At 37.4% G+C, this 20,005-nt stretch overlaps 1 protein-coding gene across 1 annotated transcript in view; it reads left to right on the top strand.

The window, feature by feature from the left end:
- Tpr2 (Tetratricopeptide repeat protein 2) overlaps nucleotides 1-20,005 on the top strand; it is a 129,380-nt gene that overhangs the window by 95,263 nt on the left and 14,112 nt on the right. The window contains exons 3-10 of the mRNA XM_053776504.2: nucleotides 3,453-3,577; nucleotides 3,668-3,856; nucleotides 7,829-7,947; nucleotides 10,652-10,805; nucleotides 14,109-14,273; nucleotides 16,863-17,028; nucleotides 17,825-17,971; nucleotides 19,094-19,252. Of these exons, the coding sequence (XP_053632479.2) occupies nucleotides 3,453-3,577; nucleotides 3,668-3,856; nucleotides 7,829-7,947; nucleotides 10,652-10,805; nucleotides 14,109-14,273; nucleotides 16,863-17,028; nucleotides 17,825-17,971; nucleotides 19,094-19,252 (1,224 nt within the window). The remainder of the gene's footprint in view (nucleotides 1-3,452; nucleotides 3,578-3,667; nucleotides 3,857-7,828; nucleotides 7,948-10,651; nucleotides 10,806-14,108; nucleotides 14,274-16,862; nucleotides 17,029-17,824; nucleotides 17,972-19,093; nucleotides 19,253-20,005) is intronic.

Here is a 20,005-nt window from a genome sequence, read left to right on the forward strand (position 1 = left end):
CCAAGGACAAAGTTCTTTGTTTCCACAGACTCCTAAGTGCACCACTCACTCTTTTTCCCTCATCAATTCTATGATTCACCTCATCTTTCATAGACCCATCCGCTGACACGTCCACTCCCAAATATCTGAATACGTTCACCTCCTCCATACTCTCTCCCTCCAATCTGATATTCAATCTTTCATCACCTAATCTTTTTGTTATCCTCATAACCTTACTCTTTCCTGTATTCACCTTTAATTTTCTTCTTTTGCACACCCTACCAAATTCATCCACCAATCTCTGCAACTTCTCTTCAGAATCTCCCAAGAGCACAGTGTCATCAGCAAAGAGCAGCTGTGACAACTCCCACTTTGTGTGTGATTCTTTATCTTTTAACTCCACGCCTCTTGCCAAAACCCTCGCATTTACTTCTCTTACAACCCCATCTATAAATATATTAAACAACCACGGTGACATCACACATCCTTGTCTAAGGCCTACTTTTACTGGGAAAAAATTTCCCTCTTTCCTACATACTCTAACTTGAGCCTCACTATCCTCGTAAAAACTCTTCACTGCTTTCAGTAACCTACCTCCTACACCATACACTTGCAACATCTGCCACATTGCCCCCCTATCCACCCTGTCATACGCCTTTTCCAAATCCATAAATGCCACAAAGACCTCTTTAGCCTTATCTAAATACTGTTCACTTATATGTTTCACTGTAAACACCTGGTCCACACACCCCCTACCTTTCCTAAAGCCTCCTTGTTCATCTGCTATCCTATTCTCCGTCTTACTCTTAATTCTTTCAATTATAACTCTACCATACACTTTACCAGGTACACTCAACAGACTTATCCCCCTATAATTTTTGCACTCTCTTTTATCCCCTTTGCCTTTATACAAAGGAACTATGCATGCTCTCTGCCAATCCCTAGGTACCTTACCCTCTTCCATACATTTATTAAATAATTGCACCAACCACTCCAAAACTATATCCCCACCTGCTTTTAACATTTCTATCTTTATCCCATCAATCCCGGCTGCCTTACCCCCTTTCATTTTACCTACTGCCTCACGAACTTCCCCCACACTCACAACTGGCTCTTCCTCACTCCTACAAGATGTCATTCCTCCTTGCCCTATACACGAAATCACAGCTTCCCTATCTTCATCAACATTTAACAATTCCTCAAAATATTCCTTCCATCTTCCCAATACCTCTAACTCTCCATTTAATAACTCTCCTCTCCTCTTTTTAACTGACAAATCCATTTGTTCTCACGGCTTTCTTAACTTGTTAATCTCACTCCAAAACTTTTTCTTATTTTCAACAAAATTTGTTGATAACATCTCACCCACTCTCTCATTTGCTCTCTTTTTACATTGCTTCACCACTCTCTTAACTTCTCTCTTTTTCTCCATATACTCTTCCCTCCTTGCATCACTTCTACTTTGTAAAAACTTCTCATATGCTAACTTTTTCTCCCTTACTACTCTCTTTACATCATCATTCCACCAATCGCTCCTCTTCCTCCTGCACCCACTTTCCTGTAACCACAAACTTCTGCTGAACACTCTAACACTACATTTTTAAACCTACCCCATACCTCTTCGACCCCATTGCCTATGCTCTCATTAGCCCATCTATCCTCCAATAGCTGTTTATATCTTACCCTAACTGCCTCCTCTTTTAGTTTATAAACCTTCACCTCTCTCTTCCCTGATGCTTCTATTCTCCTTGTATCCCATCTACCTTTTACTCTCAGTATAGCTACAACTAGAAAGTGATCTGATATATCTGTGGCCCCTCTATTCTCTCATGTCTAGGCCAAAATTTACTGCTCACAGCTTAGCTGAGGGAACTGAGCTCAAAATGTACATCTACATAAGCAACCCTGGTGTCAGTTATGTAGATCTAAGGATGAGGCAGCAGAAAGGTTAAGTGACTAGAATTCAAATTTGGCAAATTTTGCACCGTTTTCAACAAAATCCAATTTAGAGAGTTCAAAACAAACACCATAGGAATTGCAGCCACTAGAGCAACTTTCCCTCTGTTCATTATGACCCCAAGACTCTCCTAAAGAACATTTACCTTCCATTTTGAATACATCACACACAGAAAATAAAGGTAGCCAGATGTGGGTGGGTTCTGGAGGTGGGAAGTATATTGCTTGCCTTTTAACCCTTTAACTGTTTCGGTCGTATATATACATCTTACAGGCCACCGTGTACGACGTATATATACATGTACTCATAAATTCTAGCGGCTTCATATCAAGATATCAAGCAGGAGAAAGTTGGTAGGCCCACATGTGAGAGGATGGGTCTTTGTGGTCAGTGTGCACCATATAAAAAAAATCCTGCAGCACACAGTGCATAATGAGAATAAAAAAAAAACTGACCGTTGTTGTTTTTTTTTTAATTAAAATGCCGACTTTGTGGTCTATTTTCGCATAGTATTTATGGTTGTATTCTCGTTTTCTTGATCTCATTTGATAGAATGGAAAACATATTATAGAAATAGAGGTGATTTTGATTGGTTTTACTATGAAAAAAACCTTGAAATGGAGCTCAAAGTAGGGGAAATGTTTGATTTTTGCCGATGTTCAAAACTAAACAAATGTCATTGTCCAATAAATGTCCAACTAGCCATTCTAATATGCAGCCATGAATGGGTTGACATTATTTACACAATTATTACAATATTGCAGTAGTCTGCATAACAGTAAATCTTGTATTTTTTGTTTGAATAAAAATTCAAAATAGAAAGCAAGAGGGGCCTGGAGACATGACTGATGAACAAAGAAAATGTTACTTTAGAGCCAGGAATGTCTGCATTGTTCATTCTGGACCCTATTTTGAAATTGTAATATTTTTTAATTTTTGTGAAATTGGCCAAATTGCAAATTTCTGACTGTTATTGGGTAGTTGAAATCAGTAAATGGGCAGTTTCTTGTGCTCAATCGATAGAAAAAATGGAGTTCTAAAGAAAAAGCTATGAGTTTGGTCACCTGGAACAACGGAATTAGGCGAAAATAGGGCTCCAAGTGGGCGAAATCGCCGATACTTAAATAACGCTGAGGTCGCTAACTTCGCAAGCGTAATTCCGTAAATTTTCCATCAAATTTCGTACTTTTGGTGTCATTGCCATCGGGAAAAGATTCTCTCTCATTTCATATGGAGTTTTTTTAAATTTTTGCGACACCAGGACTTGGGGTTGTGACAGTCAAAGGGTTAAAAAAATGAGTGAAGGTTTCACACTGGAGGGTCATCTGAATTGTGATGTCATAGCACTTCTGGCAAGACAGCTATTTAAATATGATGGTAAAAATATATAGGTAATTTTGGCAGTTGTTGATTATGGTTTTTGTTTGTGTAGGCTTAGTTTTTTTTTTTTTTTTTTTTTTTTTTTTATGAAAGTAAAATTGTGTATTTTTTTATAGTTTGATTTTCTTGCTTTCAGACTTGTGTCCAGATTGTGCGGCCTACTTTAGCAATCGGTCGGCATGTTACATGATGCTTGGCAAGTATTATGAAGCTCTCAATGATGCCAGAGAAGCAGTGCGGTTAGATACATCTTTTGTAAAGGTGAGTAGTATCAGAGAAGTGATGAAGAGATATATAAATAATTAAATTTCAAATTGTGCATATTACATTATTATTTATCTATTTTCTTAGGGCTACCTCCGTGTTGCAAAGTGTAATATAGCCCTCGGAGATGCCACTGCAGCACTCTCGGTTCTGAGACAGGCAAGCGAGTTAGAACCTAATAACAAGGCCATCAGGGAGGAGACGACCAAAGCCCAGAGTCTTATTCGCTGTCAAGAAGAAGTGGAAAAGGCTAAAGCAAAGGCTGACTATAGGACAGTAAGTGGCATTTGAAATTTACTTACACAGTTATGAAAATATCACTCATTATAATCTTGCAGCGATTAGTGCTTTGTGCTAAGACATAGTATTAGCAGTGTGTGATCTTGCGTACTGATCAATAGGTAGATGTAAGTTATGTAGATGAATGGTTCAGTGAACCGACATGTTGATAAATTAGACACATGTGCAACTCTTGGGTATCTTTGAGGAAACGTTTCGCCACACAGTAGCTTCATCAGTCCATACAATGGAGAATCGTGAAGAGCAGGAGGAGAATGAGGTAATCAGTCCCTCAACCTTGAGTCGATGTGGTCAGTCCATCAGTCTTGAATAGAATTGATGGACTGACCACATCGACTCAAGGTTGAGGGACTGATTACCTCATTCTCCTCCTGCTCTTCACGATTCTCCATTGTATGGACTGATGAAGCCACTGTGTAGTGAAACGTTTCCTCAATAAAGATACCCAAGAGTTGCACATGTGTCTAATTTATCAGATGTAAGTTATACATTTTGAAAATTTGTTAAACTACAGTACAAAAGAACCCCCGGTATCCATTGATTCGGAATCTGTGGTTTCAGTTGTCCATGGTTTACTGTGGCTCAAAAATACCTCTTAATTTTGCATAATAATGGCACCAAAGCACAGAACTGGTGAAACTGACAGTTCTTCAAAGCCTAAGAGAAGCTGTGAAGTGCTTCCCATCAGCGAGAGAGATACTTCTCCACTTATTGTGCATAACTTATCAATTAAACTTTATAATAGGTATGTATAGGGTTTGCTACTATTCATGGTTTCAGTATCCACAGATGGTCCTTGGAACGTATCCCCCCAATGGGTATGGGGGTCCTACCATGTCTGTACGTATATATTAAAAGCAAGCCTCTTTCAGTTGTGTGTGGATAATGTTCCTGTAACAATACACAAATAACTTGCACTAGGTGCAAGTTGTGCGTTTGTCAGATACACCCTGAGATTCGTAACAATCCTCAGAAATAATTTCCTCCAACTGGGCAGGGAAATTCCTGTTGGCAGATTGGTCAATAGATACACTTAGCACACTAAACTTTACATTATACAGCTGACTGTTCATTGTAAAGTAGTTAAACTATACAGAACCAAATGAGCAGTCTTGTGAAAGCTTATCTTCCTGCTCACACAGTTTTATAGTACAATAAGGTCTTCTCTAATATCACAAGAACATTAAATAGGGCACCTTTCCTTGTTTTCTGCTCAGTTTACACATTGAATAACACATCAGTCTTATGCACCTGTAGTGACATCTTTATCCCACTTTTCATTCATGCTCTGGATTAGACATGTACAAATTCCAAGTTCTTATCTTCATCTTATTAAAGTGGGCCTTTGTTTTTTGTAATTAATCCGTTCCAGAGTGTGTGACCATTATTGAAATTGATGATTTGCGAATCCATTTTACCCCATGAGAAATAATATAAATAAAATTAATTCATTCCAGACACCCAGAAGTATCAACAAAAAATAATTTTTTTTTACCTTCAAGCTAGATTTACATGCACAAAAGAATGAACATTCAACATGACAGTTACCTTTATTGAAGGCTGTTGTTGATAAATGGAAGATGGAGGAGGAGGAGGAGAGGGCAGAGAGGTTAGTGTTTGGAAGGGGAATCCCCCTCCGTAGCAACTATAGGTCACTTCAGGGGTCACTTCCCTAGCCACTTCCTGAGCTCAAATATAAATTTACATGTAGAAAAGAATGACAAATAAATGTAAAGCACTAATAAAATGTATAAATGAACATTTAACATCACACTTACCTTTGTTGAAGACTCTTGTTGGTGTATGGTAGACAGGGCAGGGAGAATGACACTAATATCAACTCTACGGCTTATTCATCTATCAAAATTCGACTAATATGACATAATAAACAATATTAATAACATAAAAACATGGAATATACTCTAGAATGAATAAAATAAGTCATTATGTATGTCACAAGAGGTGTTCTGTTGTTGTTGGGTGTATAAGGGTCACTGAGAGCATAAGCCGTCCATAATGGTGGTGAAACAGCAGCTGAGGCGCCGGTGTTTTCTGTAGCCCTATATAACTCCAACAACATTGGGAGAGTTAGTAGAATCACTGAAGAAGGCACCCTCCACCACCGTCACAACCACTACCACCCTCTACCACCATCACAACTGCTACCACTCTACCACCACCACTTTTGTGTTTTTCTACAAACTTTTTCTTAAATTAAAAGTTTCTCACATTCTTTACCAAAGGGCTGGCACTAGAAGCTTTCTTTGGAGCCATGCAAGCACTAAAACGAATGGAATATTATGAAATGTATCGTATGAACTCGTGGGATCATCCTCACTCACTGTTAAACAATGGCACACTGGCTGGGAATGGAGTGTGAGGCAGCTCGGGGCTGTGCGTATACTTCCCAGACAAACGACTATTTGCGAGTCAAATGACGATTTGCAAGTCAGTGTTTTGATGAAAAAAGTTACGATTTCTGAAAATTACGACTTTCGAGCCTTACGAAAAATGAGGGTCCACTGTATCTCAAATCACATGAATTGTTAATTCCAAAACATCAAAAAAACTTCATGTTTAAGCATACCTAATTCTGTACCTCAATTTTTTTTAACGGTCATTGTTTCATGCTTATTCTTCTTGGCACCTCTGGCATCATTAGTTTTCCTCTTTGGTACTATGGTTATTATATAGAGGTGAGATGGGGTGATGTAAAGCTCCAAAATAATAACAAACACGAGTGAGAATGTTGTGGACTTGTCTCCAAGGCAGCTGGTAATGTGCATGGTTTTTACAGACGCAAGGTCTCCTCCTAAAATCACTGGCCTCGCCTGTAGGCTAACTGCGAGGAAGAAGGGGTGTATCCTGGCGTACATTCAAACTGGATTTTGCACGCAGAGGACAATTGCTCAAGTTGATCAAACTTTATGGTGCATTCGACTGGTAATTTTCTTCTACACTGTCGACTTGTGTACAGTATATTACTGCATTAGTCTTTTGTTGAAAATACACCTTGTGGACATCCATTTACTGGGTTTCAACTGTGTGGTAAAGATCACAGCACTGGTAACTTTTCTTAATCGGTTACCTGCTAGCTTCTCACTACTGGATACAATATCGATGTAGTAGTATATTGCTGACAATTGTGAAGACAAAGACAAGTTTCTGACTAGGCTTTTATCAGGATCATGGTTTGTTTTATGTAAAGCTTTGTCAGCAGTGCTGTGTACTTCTGTAGTATACTCAGTTAAAACCTCTTCCTGGCTAGCCATGACACGAGTCCCACTCATTTGAACCACCTGCTACAGACCCCTCAGTCAGTCCCACATGGGAAGCCTAGTAGACTGGACAGGTAAGCCCTTGGCTCCCCTCAACTCACTTTAATATATGCCTCCAAGACATCCAATGTGTGTATTTCTTACTCCAGTATCTCCTTAACAAACCCACACTACACATTAGCTGTAACTTGTGACTTCAGCTTCATGCCAAATACAGTAGTAGTAGTAGTAGTAGTATCATCATCATCATCATCCAAGTAGTACAGAAGTAGTAGTAGTATAGTAGTAATAATAGTAGAAGTAGAATAAAACATTAACAGTAATCATTGACCAACTAATGATAAACCGAGAGGAGGTTGTATCATTCAGAAATTAATGGATAAGGACTAGAGCTTGAGAACCATAACTTGGTGTCCATTCCACCATTATTACAGTGATGTCAGCAGATGATGACCGTAATATAATGTGTATCTTTGTTCTATTCAGCTATCCATGTATTTTCTTAAATTACTAAGAAAAAAGACAAATTTAATTTTTTTTAACAAAAATTTTTGTAAAATTTTCTACATGTACAGTATTGTCATATTTGCAGTTAATATTTTGTTACCTCTGAATTTCACTAATAACTAAGAATGAGTAATTCTCCATCACCCTATATTTCTTCGTGCAGGCCATATTCCATTTGGATAGAGCGTTAGATCAAGCGGTTGGATGTCGAAGCCTCAAAATTACCAAGGCAGAATACCTCGTGTTCTTGCAGCGCTATGCTGATGCACAAGAGATGGTCAAGTGAGTGCTTTTTTTTTTATATTAAGTGAATTTGTGTACACATTGTGTGACATTTTATGAAGGTGATATATACTGTACTGACAAGGCTTAGCTAAAAATTTAAGTGATAGATAATGCTTTCAACTATGAAATGCTGAAATATGCAATACACATATTTATGGACTTTTCATATGACTTTTAAAAAAATGTAGTAAAATGTACTAAAACTAGATTGCATAAAAATACTATATTCAAAGAATAATGGAGAAGTGCCCAGTGCCTCATAAAATGGGCTGTTATTCAGCATCAAGTTTCCAAGAAATTCTTTTAAGGGCACGTATTTCATCTGTTCTGTATGATACAGAATAAACACTGAAGATTGAAATGTCTTGAGTTAAAACACCAAATTAGAAGATTTTATTTCTATGTAAACTTTTGTTCTGGAGAGAACTTTATCAGAATTGCAACTTGATGTAATCTGTAGGATGGTTGAGCTTTAAATTTTTCAAAATACACTGTAGTTGCATTAATGTATTTTAAAATGAGAATAATAATAGTGCAATATTTTTTTTTTCCCAACAAGCCGGCCGTCTCCCACTGAGGCAGGGTGACCCAAAAAAGAAAGAAAATCCCCAAAAAGAAAATACTTTCATCATCATTCAACACTTTCACCTCACTCACACATAATCACTGTTTTTGCAGAGGTGCCCAGAATACAACAGTTTAGAGGTACATACGTATAAAAATACACAATATATCCCTCTAAACTGCCAATATCTCAAACCCCTCCTTTAGAGTGCAGGCATTGTACTTCCCTTTTCCAGGACTCAAGTCCACTTATATAAAATAACCAGTTTCCCTGAATCCCTTCACTAAATATTACCCTGCTCACACTCCAACAGCTCGTCAGGTCCCAAATACCATTTGTCTCCATTCACTCCTATCTAACACGCTCACACATGCTTGCTGGAAGTCCAAACCCCTTGCCCACAACACCTCCTTTACCCCCTCCCTCCAACCTTTTCGAGGATGACCCCTACCCTGCTTTCCTTCCCCTACAGATTTATACGCTCTCCATGTCATTCTACTTTGATCCATTCTCTCTAAATGACCAAACCACCTCAACAAACCCTCTTCAATCCTCTGACTAATACTTTTATTAACTCCACACCTTCTCCTAATTTCCACACTCCGAATTTTCTGCATAATATTTACACCACACATTGCCCTTAGACAGGACATCTCCACTGCCTCCAACCGCCTCCTCGCTGCAGCATTTACAACTCAAGCTTCACACCCATATAAGAGTGTTGGTACTACTATACTTTCATACATTCCCTTCTTTGCCTCCATAGATAACACTTTTTGCCTCCACATATACCTCAATGCACCACTCACCTTTTTTCCTTCATCAATTCTATGATTAACCTCATCTTTCATAAATCCATCCGCTGACACGTCAACTCCCAAATATCTGAAAACATTCACTTCTTCCATACTACTCCTCCCCAATTTGATATCCAATTTTTCTTCATCTAAATCATTTGATACTCTCGTCACCTTACCTTGCAATATATTAGTGTAATATATTAGTGTAAAATATATTAGTGTAAAATATATTAGTGTAATTTTTTTTTTTCAACAAGTCGGCCGTCTCCCACCGAGGCAGGGTGACCCAAAAAAGAAAGAAAATCCCCAAAAAGAAAATACTTTAATCATCATTCAACACTTTCACCACACTCACACATTATCACTGTTTTTGCAGAGGTGCTCAGAATACAACAGTTTAGAAGCATATACATATAAAGATACACAACATATCCCTCCAAACTGCCAATATCCCAAACCCCTCCTTTAAAGTGCAGGCATTGTACTTCCCATTTCCAGGACTCAAGTCCGACTATATGAAAATAGTATATATTATTATAATATATATTAGTGTAATATATTTTTTATTTTATTATCACACTGGCCGATTCCCACCAAGGCAGGGTGGCCCACAAAAGAAAAACTTTCACCATCATTCACTCCATCACTGTCTTGCCAGAAGGGTGCTTTACACTACAGTTTTTAAACTGCAACATTAACACCCCTCCTTCAGAGTGCAGGCACTGTACTTCCCATCTCCAGGACTCAAGTCCGGCCTGTAATATATATTAGTGTAATATATTAAGATTGGTACTGAGGTGAATTTATCACATGAGTGGAAGATGTGTGTGAATCAGAGGTGGACAAGTTGACCGTGGACATGGCTCAATATTTTGATGGAAGATAAATCTTAAGAAATACAAGGTGTAATTTCTAATACTGAAACCTATTTGAGTTTGCCAGGAGGAGGGTTTAAATGTTGATTGTCTATTCCAGGGGTCATTGTTAAAGCAGTCTGGTCTCAGACCAGGTCTTCTGGTTGATGGCTTAATAATCAGTCTGTTGGTGCTAGCAGCGCACAATTCAACATAGACAATACAGCCCTGGTTGATGAGGAATTGTTCCTCATCAGATAAGTGGTTGATTGATCTCAACCCCAGTAAATAAAACATCATGATTTTGGAAGCAGCGTGTGGATGCACCCGTTCACATACATGTACAGACACACACACACACACACATACTTGCATGTATTTTTATTCATTTTATATTAACCAAGGTTAGAGATGAATTAAGTGTGCTTCATAATGAAGTTTACTGCGTTTACTAGGCATTAACAGCATCCGTTATTTGTTAGCGAGATTCTTCAGTATGAAAGTGGAAATGCAGATGCGATATATGTAAGAGGAATGTGCCTCTACTACCAGGATAACCCTGAAGCCGCTTTCAACCATTTCCAACATGTCCTACGCTTAGCACCTGATCACCAGAAGGCTCGCGATGTTTATAAGGTGAGATCGTTTTTATTTATTTATTGTGTATCAGTATATACTGTTTGGTTTTTTCACTTGATATATATTTTTTGGGGTACAGTAAATAATTTATGGTCTTTTGCATGGCTAATTATGATAATCTTTCTCTCCATGTTTTATATAAAGTATATTCAAATTCATTATATTAAGTAATGTTAGAGCACCAATAATTTTTTACTCCTCTCTGGATATTTTCTTATTGAATGATTTACTAATGCATCATTGCTTAGAAGATATTTTCTACAAAAAAATGAGAATGAATTAGGTAATTGTTTGCCCATATTTCTAATTTTTTTTTTTTTTTTTTTTTTTTTTTTTTTTTTTTTTTTCAACAGTCGGCCGTCTCCCACCGAGGCAGGGTGACCCAAAAAAGAAAGAAAATCCCCAAAAAGAAAATACTTTCATCATCATTCAACACTTTCACCACACTCGCACATTATCACTGTTTTTGCAGAGGTGCTCAGAATACAACAGTCTAGAAGCATAAACATATAAAGATACACAACATATCCCTCCAAACTGCCAATATCCCAAACCCCTCCTTTAAAGTGCAGGCATTGTACTTCCCATTTCCAGGACTCAAGTCCGACTATATGAAAATAACCGGTTTCCCTGAATCCCTTCACTAAATATTACCCTGCTCACACTCCAACAGATCGTCAGGTCCCAAGTACCATTCGTCTCCATTCACTCCTATCTAACACGCTCACGCACGCTTGCTGGAAGTCCAAGCCCCTTACCCACAAAACCTCCTTTACCCCCTCTCTCCAACCCTTTCGAGGACGACCCCTACCCCGCCTTCCTTCCCCTATAGATTTATATGCTTTCCATGTCATTCTACTGTGTTTTAAATATAAAGTATATTCAAATTCATTATATTAAGTAATGTTAGAGCACCAATAACTTTTTACTCCTCTCTGGATATTTTCTTATTGAATGATTTACTAATGCATCATTGCTTAGAAGATATTTTCTACAAAAAAATGAGAATGAATTAGGTAATTGTTTGCCCATATTTCTAATTACCAGTTTTATTAAGCTTTTGCAAATAATGTACAGTATGTAATAATAGAATCCTCTGACTTATATTATTGATAGCTTTGTTGCACTTGCCCATGGATTATTTTTTGTTTAGTCTTTGTAATACCATCCTGTTTTATTTTGGAATGGAGTATTTGACAGCTGATACTTCTGTGTAAAATTTGAGTAAAAGCTGAAGTGGCAAGATAGTTCTTATTTTGGAGAGTGAGATGTAAGTGGGTAATCGTAACATCTACATAAGATACTTTGACAGTTAATCACATTGTTTTATTGAAGTGTAAAATTAGAGATGATGTTAACAGTAGGACTTTAACTGAAGGCTAAGTTGGTAAGAGTAATTATAGTAGTTACTCAATAATCTTTTAATAGGATAACTTGAAATAAACCATGGTACAGTATGCTAATGCACTGGTCTGGAGTTTTACGACTTACTAGCCGCGAGTTCAGTCCCCACCCATACTGTGGTTTGTTTGCAATCGTGTCATTATGATATTGTGGGTCAACTTGAAATAAACTGACTTAATTTTTCTGAGTATGATATTGCTTTGTTTGATAAATATGTACTTGCCTGTTTGTGGTTTCAGGGGTTAATTCTCTGGTCCTGGCCTCGCCTCTTAATTTGCCACTTGCCAGCTTCACTCCCTTATTGCCTCATGAGCCCTATCATACATGCTCTTAAAACTATGTATGGAGCCTACCTCCACCACTTCATGATAGGTGATTCCACTTCTTTAACCACTCTGAGACTGAAGAAATACTTCCTGATATCCTCCATGGCTTGCTGGTCTTGAACGTCCAGCTTTTCTGCGAGTTTCCCTTTCTCACATCTCAAACCATGTGTTCCTGCCTTCTCTCCGAATTTTCCTGGTTATTTTGTATGTAATGTCTCCCCTGGTTCTTCTGTTCTTTAAATTAGTTATATTTAATTTAGTTAGCTCATGTCCTTTAGCTCAGAAACAAGTCTCATTGCAAACTTCTGCACTTTCTCCAGTTTCTTAACGTGATTTTTCAGGTGCGTGTTCCATACTGGTGCTGCATACTCCAAGATGGTCCATACATGTGTTGTAGAAAGGGCCCAGAATGACTGTTGAGATTCCTGAAGGTTACTCTTAGATTTGCCAGACAAGCATTGGGTGCAGAGGTTAACTGATGTGAGTGGTGATACACCAGGCACCATGCTCACCCCTAGGTTTTTCTCTTGGAATGGTATCTGTTGCCTTTGTGACCCTAGTCTTTACCCTGTTTATGATATTCTTGCTCTTTCCACAGTCTTCATGACCTTATATTTACTGGGGTTGAGTTCGGTCAACCACTTGCCTGACCAATCCTTATTTAGATACATAGGGAGCCTTTACTTGTCGTCATCTGTTTTATTTTTATCAGTTTTACATTATCAGTAAACAGAGATGCGTCTGAATCAGTCCTATCTGGAATGTCATTCACATAAAAAAGAAACTGTACTGGTCCTAATACTGATCCTTGTGGGACCCTGCTGTTTACTTTTCCCCATTCTGACCTCTCTTCCCTGACAGTCACTCTGCTTCCTTTCCCTAAGATACTCATTGATCCACCAGAGTACATGCCCTTTTATTCCTGCCTGTACCTCAATTTTTGGCCCACCCTCTTGTATGGTACAGTATCCAGTCCCTTCTTCCATTCTAAGACAATATAATCCACCCATCTCTCTCTCCTGTTGCATTTTTGTTACCAACAACCTAGTAAGATAAAATTTGCCATCTCTAAACCCATGTTTATGAAATTTCTTCTGTCCAAGGGTTCTAACACTCTTCCTCTAATAATGTTCTCCATTATTTTGCAAGGAATGCACATCGGAGAAACTGGTCTGTAGTTCAGTGCCTCCTGTCTTTCTTAAATCTAGGAACTATACTTTGTCTTACGGATTTTAGGCAATTATTCAACCTCCATTCCCTTAGTACCGATCATAACTAGTGGTACAGACAGTGCTTCTGTATCCTCACAAACTCCATGGTGACTCTTTTGTCAGGTCTCATTGCCTTTGATTTATCCACGTTCATCAAAAGCTTCTTTATTATATGTATGTTAGTTATTTAGAGAATTGCAGGATATTTTTTCTAACATTTTACCAGCACTTTAATAGAGTTTTGCTTGTATTAATGTATGTAGTTACTTTCATAGGAAAGTTAGCAAATGAAATAATGTATCTTTGAATTACTATTTTTTTTTTAATATTTTATAAGCATTCTTTTATTTATTTTTTAGAAAGCAAAGCTATTAAAGCAGAAGAAAGAAGAGGGTAATGAGGCATTCAAAAAGGGAAACTTCCAGGAGGCATTAAATTTATATACAGAGGCTCTTGCTATTGATCCTCTTAATAAACATACCAATGCCAAACTTTACTTTAATCGTGCCACAGTTGGATTTAAGGTAAGTACAGTATTTACAGTTGTTATCCTGTGTGTAAATATTAACTTGCCACGTCTAAAACAAGATGATCAGAAGTGGATTTCATTAATATTTGTGTTCTTTGGTGCCTTCAGATGTTTAAGAAATACCAAAAACTTTGTCATTACTATTTACAGCCTCTTCTCACTTAACGATGGAGTTCTGTTCCTAAGACCACGTCGGTAAACAAATTTGTTGCTAAATGAAGAGATACTATAATGGTAGTGGGTTTGTGTCAAGTATCTTTAATATTGTTTTAATATCACCTTTGCACCATATATAACGTTTCTGGTGCATTTTTAAATGTTTATACAGCAGTGTACTGTGTATTGCAATAAAAAGAATTGAGGAAATCAGCTCTAATATACATTATTTAAGTATGCATACTGGTCAGAGAGCCCGTCGTAAGTCCAAGTCATCGGTAAACAAGTACATTGCTAAGTGAATAGAGGCTGTAATTCCATCAGGGTTTTCCCTATTTTTGTGTAAATTTGGTTATCCCCCTTTCTACCAGTGATTAACTTGAAGGTACAAGTTAGCTCATGAACAATCAGCGAAGCTGAGTATCAATTGATTTTTTAACAATACAGCAGTCCCTTGAGTTACACTATTAATTCGTTCCAAAAGGTGTAACGTACCTCAAAACTTATCGTAACTTAAACCCCAAAATACATGGTTTTTATGGTAATTCATTGCAAGACTCCTGAAATGCAACTTTTTCTGTAGCTTGGATTTGTATATTCACAGATATAACGTCAGGCACTCTTAAATTGACCCCCATGCCTTTTTCACTGCCTCATTACCTGTACACTCTCTAGCCCACTGTTTTCAAAGTACTTTCATTGTCCCCTAATTGTCTACTTCATTCGCTTTCTAAGCCACTTATGCCATTCTCCTTGTATTCTATCTGCCCCTTACTGTTATTGTAGCTGCTACTAAATCACAATCTGGTATACAGCTTTTGCAGAGCTTTATGATGCTGGCTTCAGAACAGCCTTTTGATCATTGACATACATGGCAGCAGTTGGTTGAAATCTGGACTTACATATACCAGTCACTAGTGAGGCCATACAGCTTAGAGTGGGTTCATCTGTAATTGGGTCAAACTCTGCACTATGTTCAATGAAGCTCAAATGATGGCTTATGTGATGGAAAACAACATTAGAAGAGGACAGTGTTTTGTTCTCTGCTTTATGGCTGCTCCAGAGGTGGACCAGCCATGAAGCAAGGAACAAAACTGTCCTATTCTAATATTATCCATCACTTATCCATCCAATATGCCATCTTCGGAGCCTCACTGAACATAATACAATTGGGTGTTTTTTTTTTTTTTCCCCAAGATTTCTAGAAAGTTCAGATGTCAACCATCTGTTGTCCTATGTTGCAATGATCAGCTTGTCCTGCAGCCAGTGTCACAATTTTCCACGCAGGCTGTATGTCACTCCTCAAAAATATACATGCACATTCATCAACCTTTTATCTACTGTAACAGTCAGTCTGCAATCATTGTACCCTATTTCATATTTCAAGAATTTTCTTCTTGAAATGGTGTTAATTATTACCAAACCTCCTTTCTATCTGTAATTCAGTTAAGAACCCCCCCCCCCCATTGTCATTTATCCCTGGCACACTAAACTTAGCTATTATACCACCATTTTAGCATTTAGGTCTCCAACAACAATCATTTTCTCACTTGGTTGAAAACTCCCTAAACATTTAAACCCCTCTCCTCAGTCTTCTTTTTACACCACTCACCCAGGTGCATAAACATGTACTGTACTATATCTCAATTCTAGCATCCCACCTTTTTCTTATAAACATAATCCTTTATTTTGTACACTTGCACCCTTTTTTTTTTTCTTTCCATAGTTGTTTATTTAATATTACCACTACTCCGTTAGCTCTGGATCTCTCAGATATGCCTGGCCTTATCCATTTAATCCTCACCATTGAAATTCTCCTATCTTTTATAGCCTTGTTTCACTGTTCTAGGAAATCAGCTTCTTTTTCATATCTGTACTACACCCGTGCACATTCAAAAAACCGAACTGCAAAATTTCATGCTTTGCCTTTTTGTATCTAATTTATTTATTAACACATCATCCATTTCCCACCAAGGCAGGGTGGCCCCCAAAAAAACTTTCATCATTCACTCCATCACTGTCTTGCCAGAGGCACACTTACACTACAGTTATAAAACTACAACATTAGCACTCCTTCAGAGTGCCGGCACTGTACTTTGTACCCCCAGGAATCAAGTCCGGCCTTTTTCTCTGAATCCCTTCATAAATTTTATCTTGCTTGCACTCCAACAGCACATCAGGTTCTAAAAACCATTAGTCTCCATTGCTCCTATCTAACACACTCATGCACACTTGCTGGAGGTATAAGCCCCTTGCACACAAAACCACCTATACCCCCTCCCTCCAGCCTTTCCTAGGCCGACCCCTACCCCGCCTTCCCTCCACTACAGATTTATTCGCTCTCAAAGTCATTCTGTTTCGTTACATTTAATATAAAATTAATAGTCCATTAGTACTGTCATAGACATCATTTTTGTTTGTGTAACAGCTAAATAAATATGAGCTAGCCACAGAAGATTGCACAGCAGCTATAAATCTTGATGAGGGCTACGTGAAAGCATACCTTCGTCGAGCCAAGTGTTACCAGTTATTAGAGAAGCATGAAGAGGCTGTGAGAGACTATGAAAAAGTTACTCGTCTAGACCGTAATCAAGGTAAGTATTGATATTCAAGCACTAGGCAAGCATTAGTTACTTTCGTTTAGGCAAGTCTTTTGGTAATAGTAAAAATTGACAGATTTCCTTGACTTCTTTTTTTTTTTTTGTACGAGAACTAAAGGAATAAAAATAAATGTGGTATTGTAAAGTGATAAATCTGGCAAGAACTGCTACTAAATCAGTTAAAGTGAGCTTGTTACCTGATGTATCATTAATTGCTTAATGAAATTACATAATGTATCTTCTTAGTCAGACATCGACGAACTTCTTTGGGTATTACCCGAAAACAAATTGGTGTACAGCGAACTTACCCACTAGACTTGAATCCTTACTTGTTTTGCATTATTTCCAACTTAAGAAGTTCTTCTTTCAAATTAGTTTTAAATTTTATTTAGAAACAAAAAATTATTTGTTTAAAAAATATAACTTTCATAATTTGCCTCAATTATTAAATAATAATTTTTGTGCAGTTTTATTTACATGTTTATTGAGCTTTCATTACCCCTGAGGTTTTCATTTATCCTGGTTCCCCAACCTAGTGTTTTAAATAAATCAAGTGCTCATCTTTCAACATAATATGCTTGATCAGTATCAAGATTTGTCTTGATTCTTACATGGCACCACTTTGTCATACTTAATACCAGGAAAACATTACACCATACCAGTAATTTTGCTTAATACACGAATTTGAATGGGCATCTATTTGAGTATATGTATACAATAATAGCTGTACATTGTTCATGAAAAAAACAAAAAATTATTTTGAAGAAAGTTAACATTTTCTTCCTTATAGAACATAAACGATTACTACACGAAGCCAAAATTGAGCTGAAGCGGTCAAAGAGGAAGGACTATTACAAGATTTTGGGTGTGCAAAAAACAGCCTCTGATGACGAAATCAAGAAGTCCTATCGTAAGATGGCATTAGTACATCATCCAGGTGAGTGGAAAGCTCATATGTTAATAAGTAGGATAAATGAAAAATAATGTGCATTAAAAAAAAATGGGAAAAGGAATACACACAAAAATTTTGTAATACAGTAAGGCTTTTAAAGATAGAATGTCATTGATTATTATTAAGTTTATGAAGTGATTGCATGTCTGTACCAAAGAAAAAGGTACAGTATTTGGTTAACTTAAATACTTGAAGATACAATGAATTAACCCCTTAATCCTTTCACTGTTGGTGACGTATAGGTACGGCTTAAAAGCCAGTGTTGGTGACGTATTAATACCCCAAAATTCTAGCAGCTTCAAATCTAGCAGGAGAAAGCTGGTAGACCTACATGTGAGAGAATGGGTCTGCTTGGTTAGTGTGTGCAGTATAAAAAAAACCTGCAGCACACAGTGCTGGGTCACCCTGCCTCGGTGGGAAACTGCTGATGTGTAAAAGAAAAAAATGAGTCTTGAATGTGCAGCACCTGTTTAAAATTTGTGATGATCTGAATCATTAATAGATGTGCTTGATAATTTTGCCTAATCAGCCTTAAAGCAAAACTCTTAAGGGATAAAGAGCACACTGGTGCTGAAGTTTAGGGAAATGAGCTGAGGAAAGGACAAGAGTTAGGGTCCTCTTCCCTATCTGCAGCCATGAAGAACACAAAGGGACATCACAATGTACATACTGCTCCAGGACATACAAAGGATAGACAAGAAAAGACTTTTACAAGAGCAGTAACTAGAATAAAAGGGCATAGATGGCAACTATGTACATATCTTAATGAGCTACATGGTTGTTCAAGAAACACTTTAAGCTTAAGAGCAAAGTAGTAGAAAAATGAAGGTGTAAGCTCATGGGCTCAGATAAGTACAACAAAGTATTTTTTCATCAGTCATTTAAAAGTTAAGGGCAGATAAACAATATACCAGTCAACACCTGTGAACTCAAGTAAGTACTTATGGATCTCATCAGCAAACTTATTAAAACATTATCAGGAATTTGAGACATCTTTAGTAGTCGAAAGTATGAGAGTGACCTCTTATTGGTTTTGATAGGATAGAAGAAAATTAGTACAGTATTTTATTACTTTGCATAATAATACATATTGTCATGAATCCTCAGATCGCCATGCTAATGCAAGTGATAAGGACAAACATGAACATGAAATCAAATTCAAGGAGATAGGAGAAGCATACTCGGTGTTGACTGATGCCAAGAAACGTGCAATGTACGATAGAGGACAAGACATCAATGATCATGATGGTGGCTTTGGACATGATGGTTAGTATGCTTAATATTTATTATTTCTCTTCACCTTTTGTATTTTAGCTAAAACTAAGGATGGGGAGAAAGGGGTGGGGAAAATAATTGTGACAGCCATGTGTTTTTTAAATTTGGTGATTGTTTGCCTTGGCTTGTAGATATCAAAAACTGACTATAACTGTGAAAAATGAACTGGTAAATATTAAAAATTTCATTTTTTTTTTTTACAGCAATTTGAATTTGACAAATTAAAGCTTAATGACAAAATTGAGAATAGTGCAAAAATGTTCATATAAACTTCTTTCTATTTAATTTTTTTTTTTTTTTTTTTTCAACAAGTCGGCCGTCTCCCACCGAGGCAGGGTGACCCAAAAAAGAAAGAAAATCCCCAAAAAGAAAATACTTTCATCATCATTCAACACTTTCACCACACTCGCACATTATCACTGTTTTTGCAGAGGTGCTCAGAATACAACAGTCTAGAAGCATAAACATATAAAGATACACAACATATCCCTCCAAACTGCCAATATCCCAAACCCCTCCTTTAAAGTGCAGGCATTGTACTTCCCATTTCCAGGGCTCAAGTCCGACTATATTAAAATAACCGGTTTCCCTGAATCCCTTCACTAAATATTACCCTGCTCACACTCCAACAGATCGTCAGGTCCCAAGTACCATTCGTCTCCATTCACTCCTATCTAACACGCTCACGCACGCTTGCTGGAAGTCCAAGCCCCTTACCCACAAAACCTCCTTTACCCCCTCTCT

Source organism: Cherax quadricarinatus, chromosome 13, assembly GCF_038502225.1.
Source record: "Cherax quadricarinatus isolate ZL_2023a chromosome 13, ASM3850222v1, whole genome shotgun sequence".
NCBI classification, from domain to species: domain Eukaryota; kingdom Metazoa; phylum Arthropoda; class Malacostraca; order Decapoda; family Parastacidae; genus Cherax; species Cherax quadricarinatus.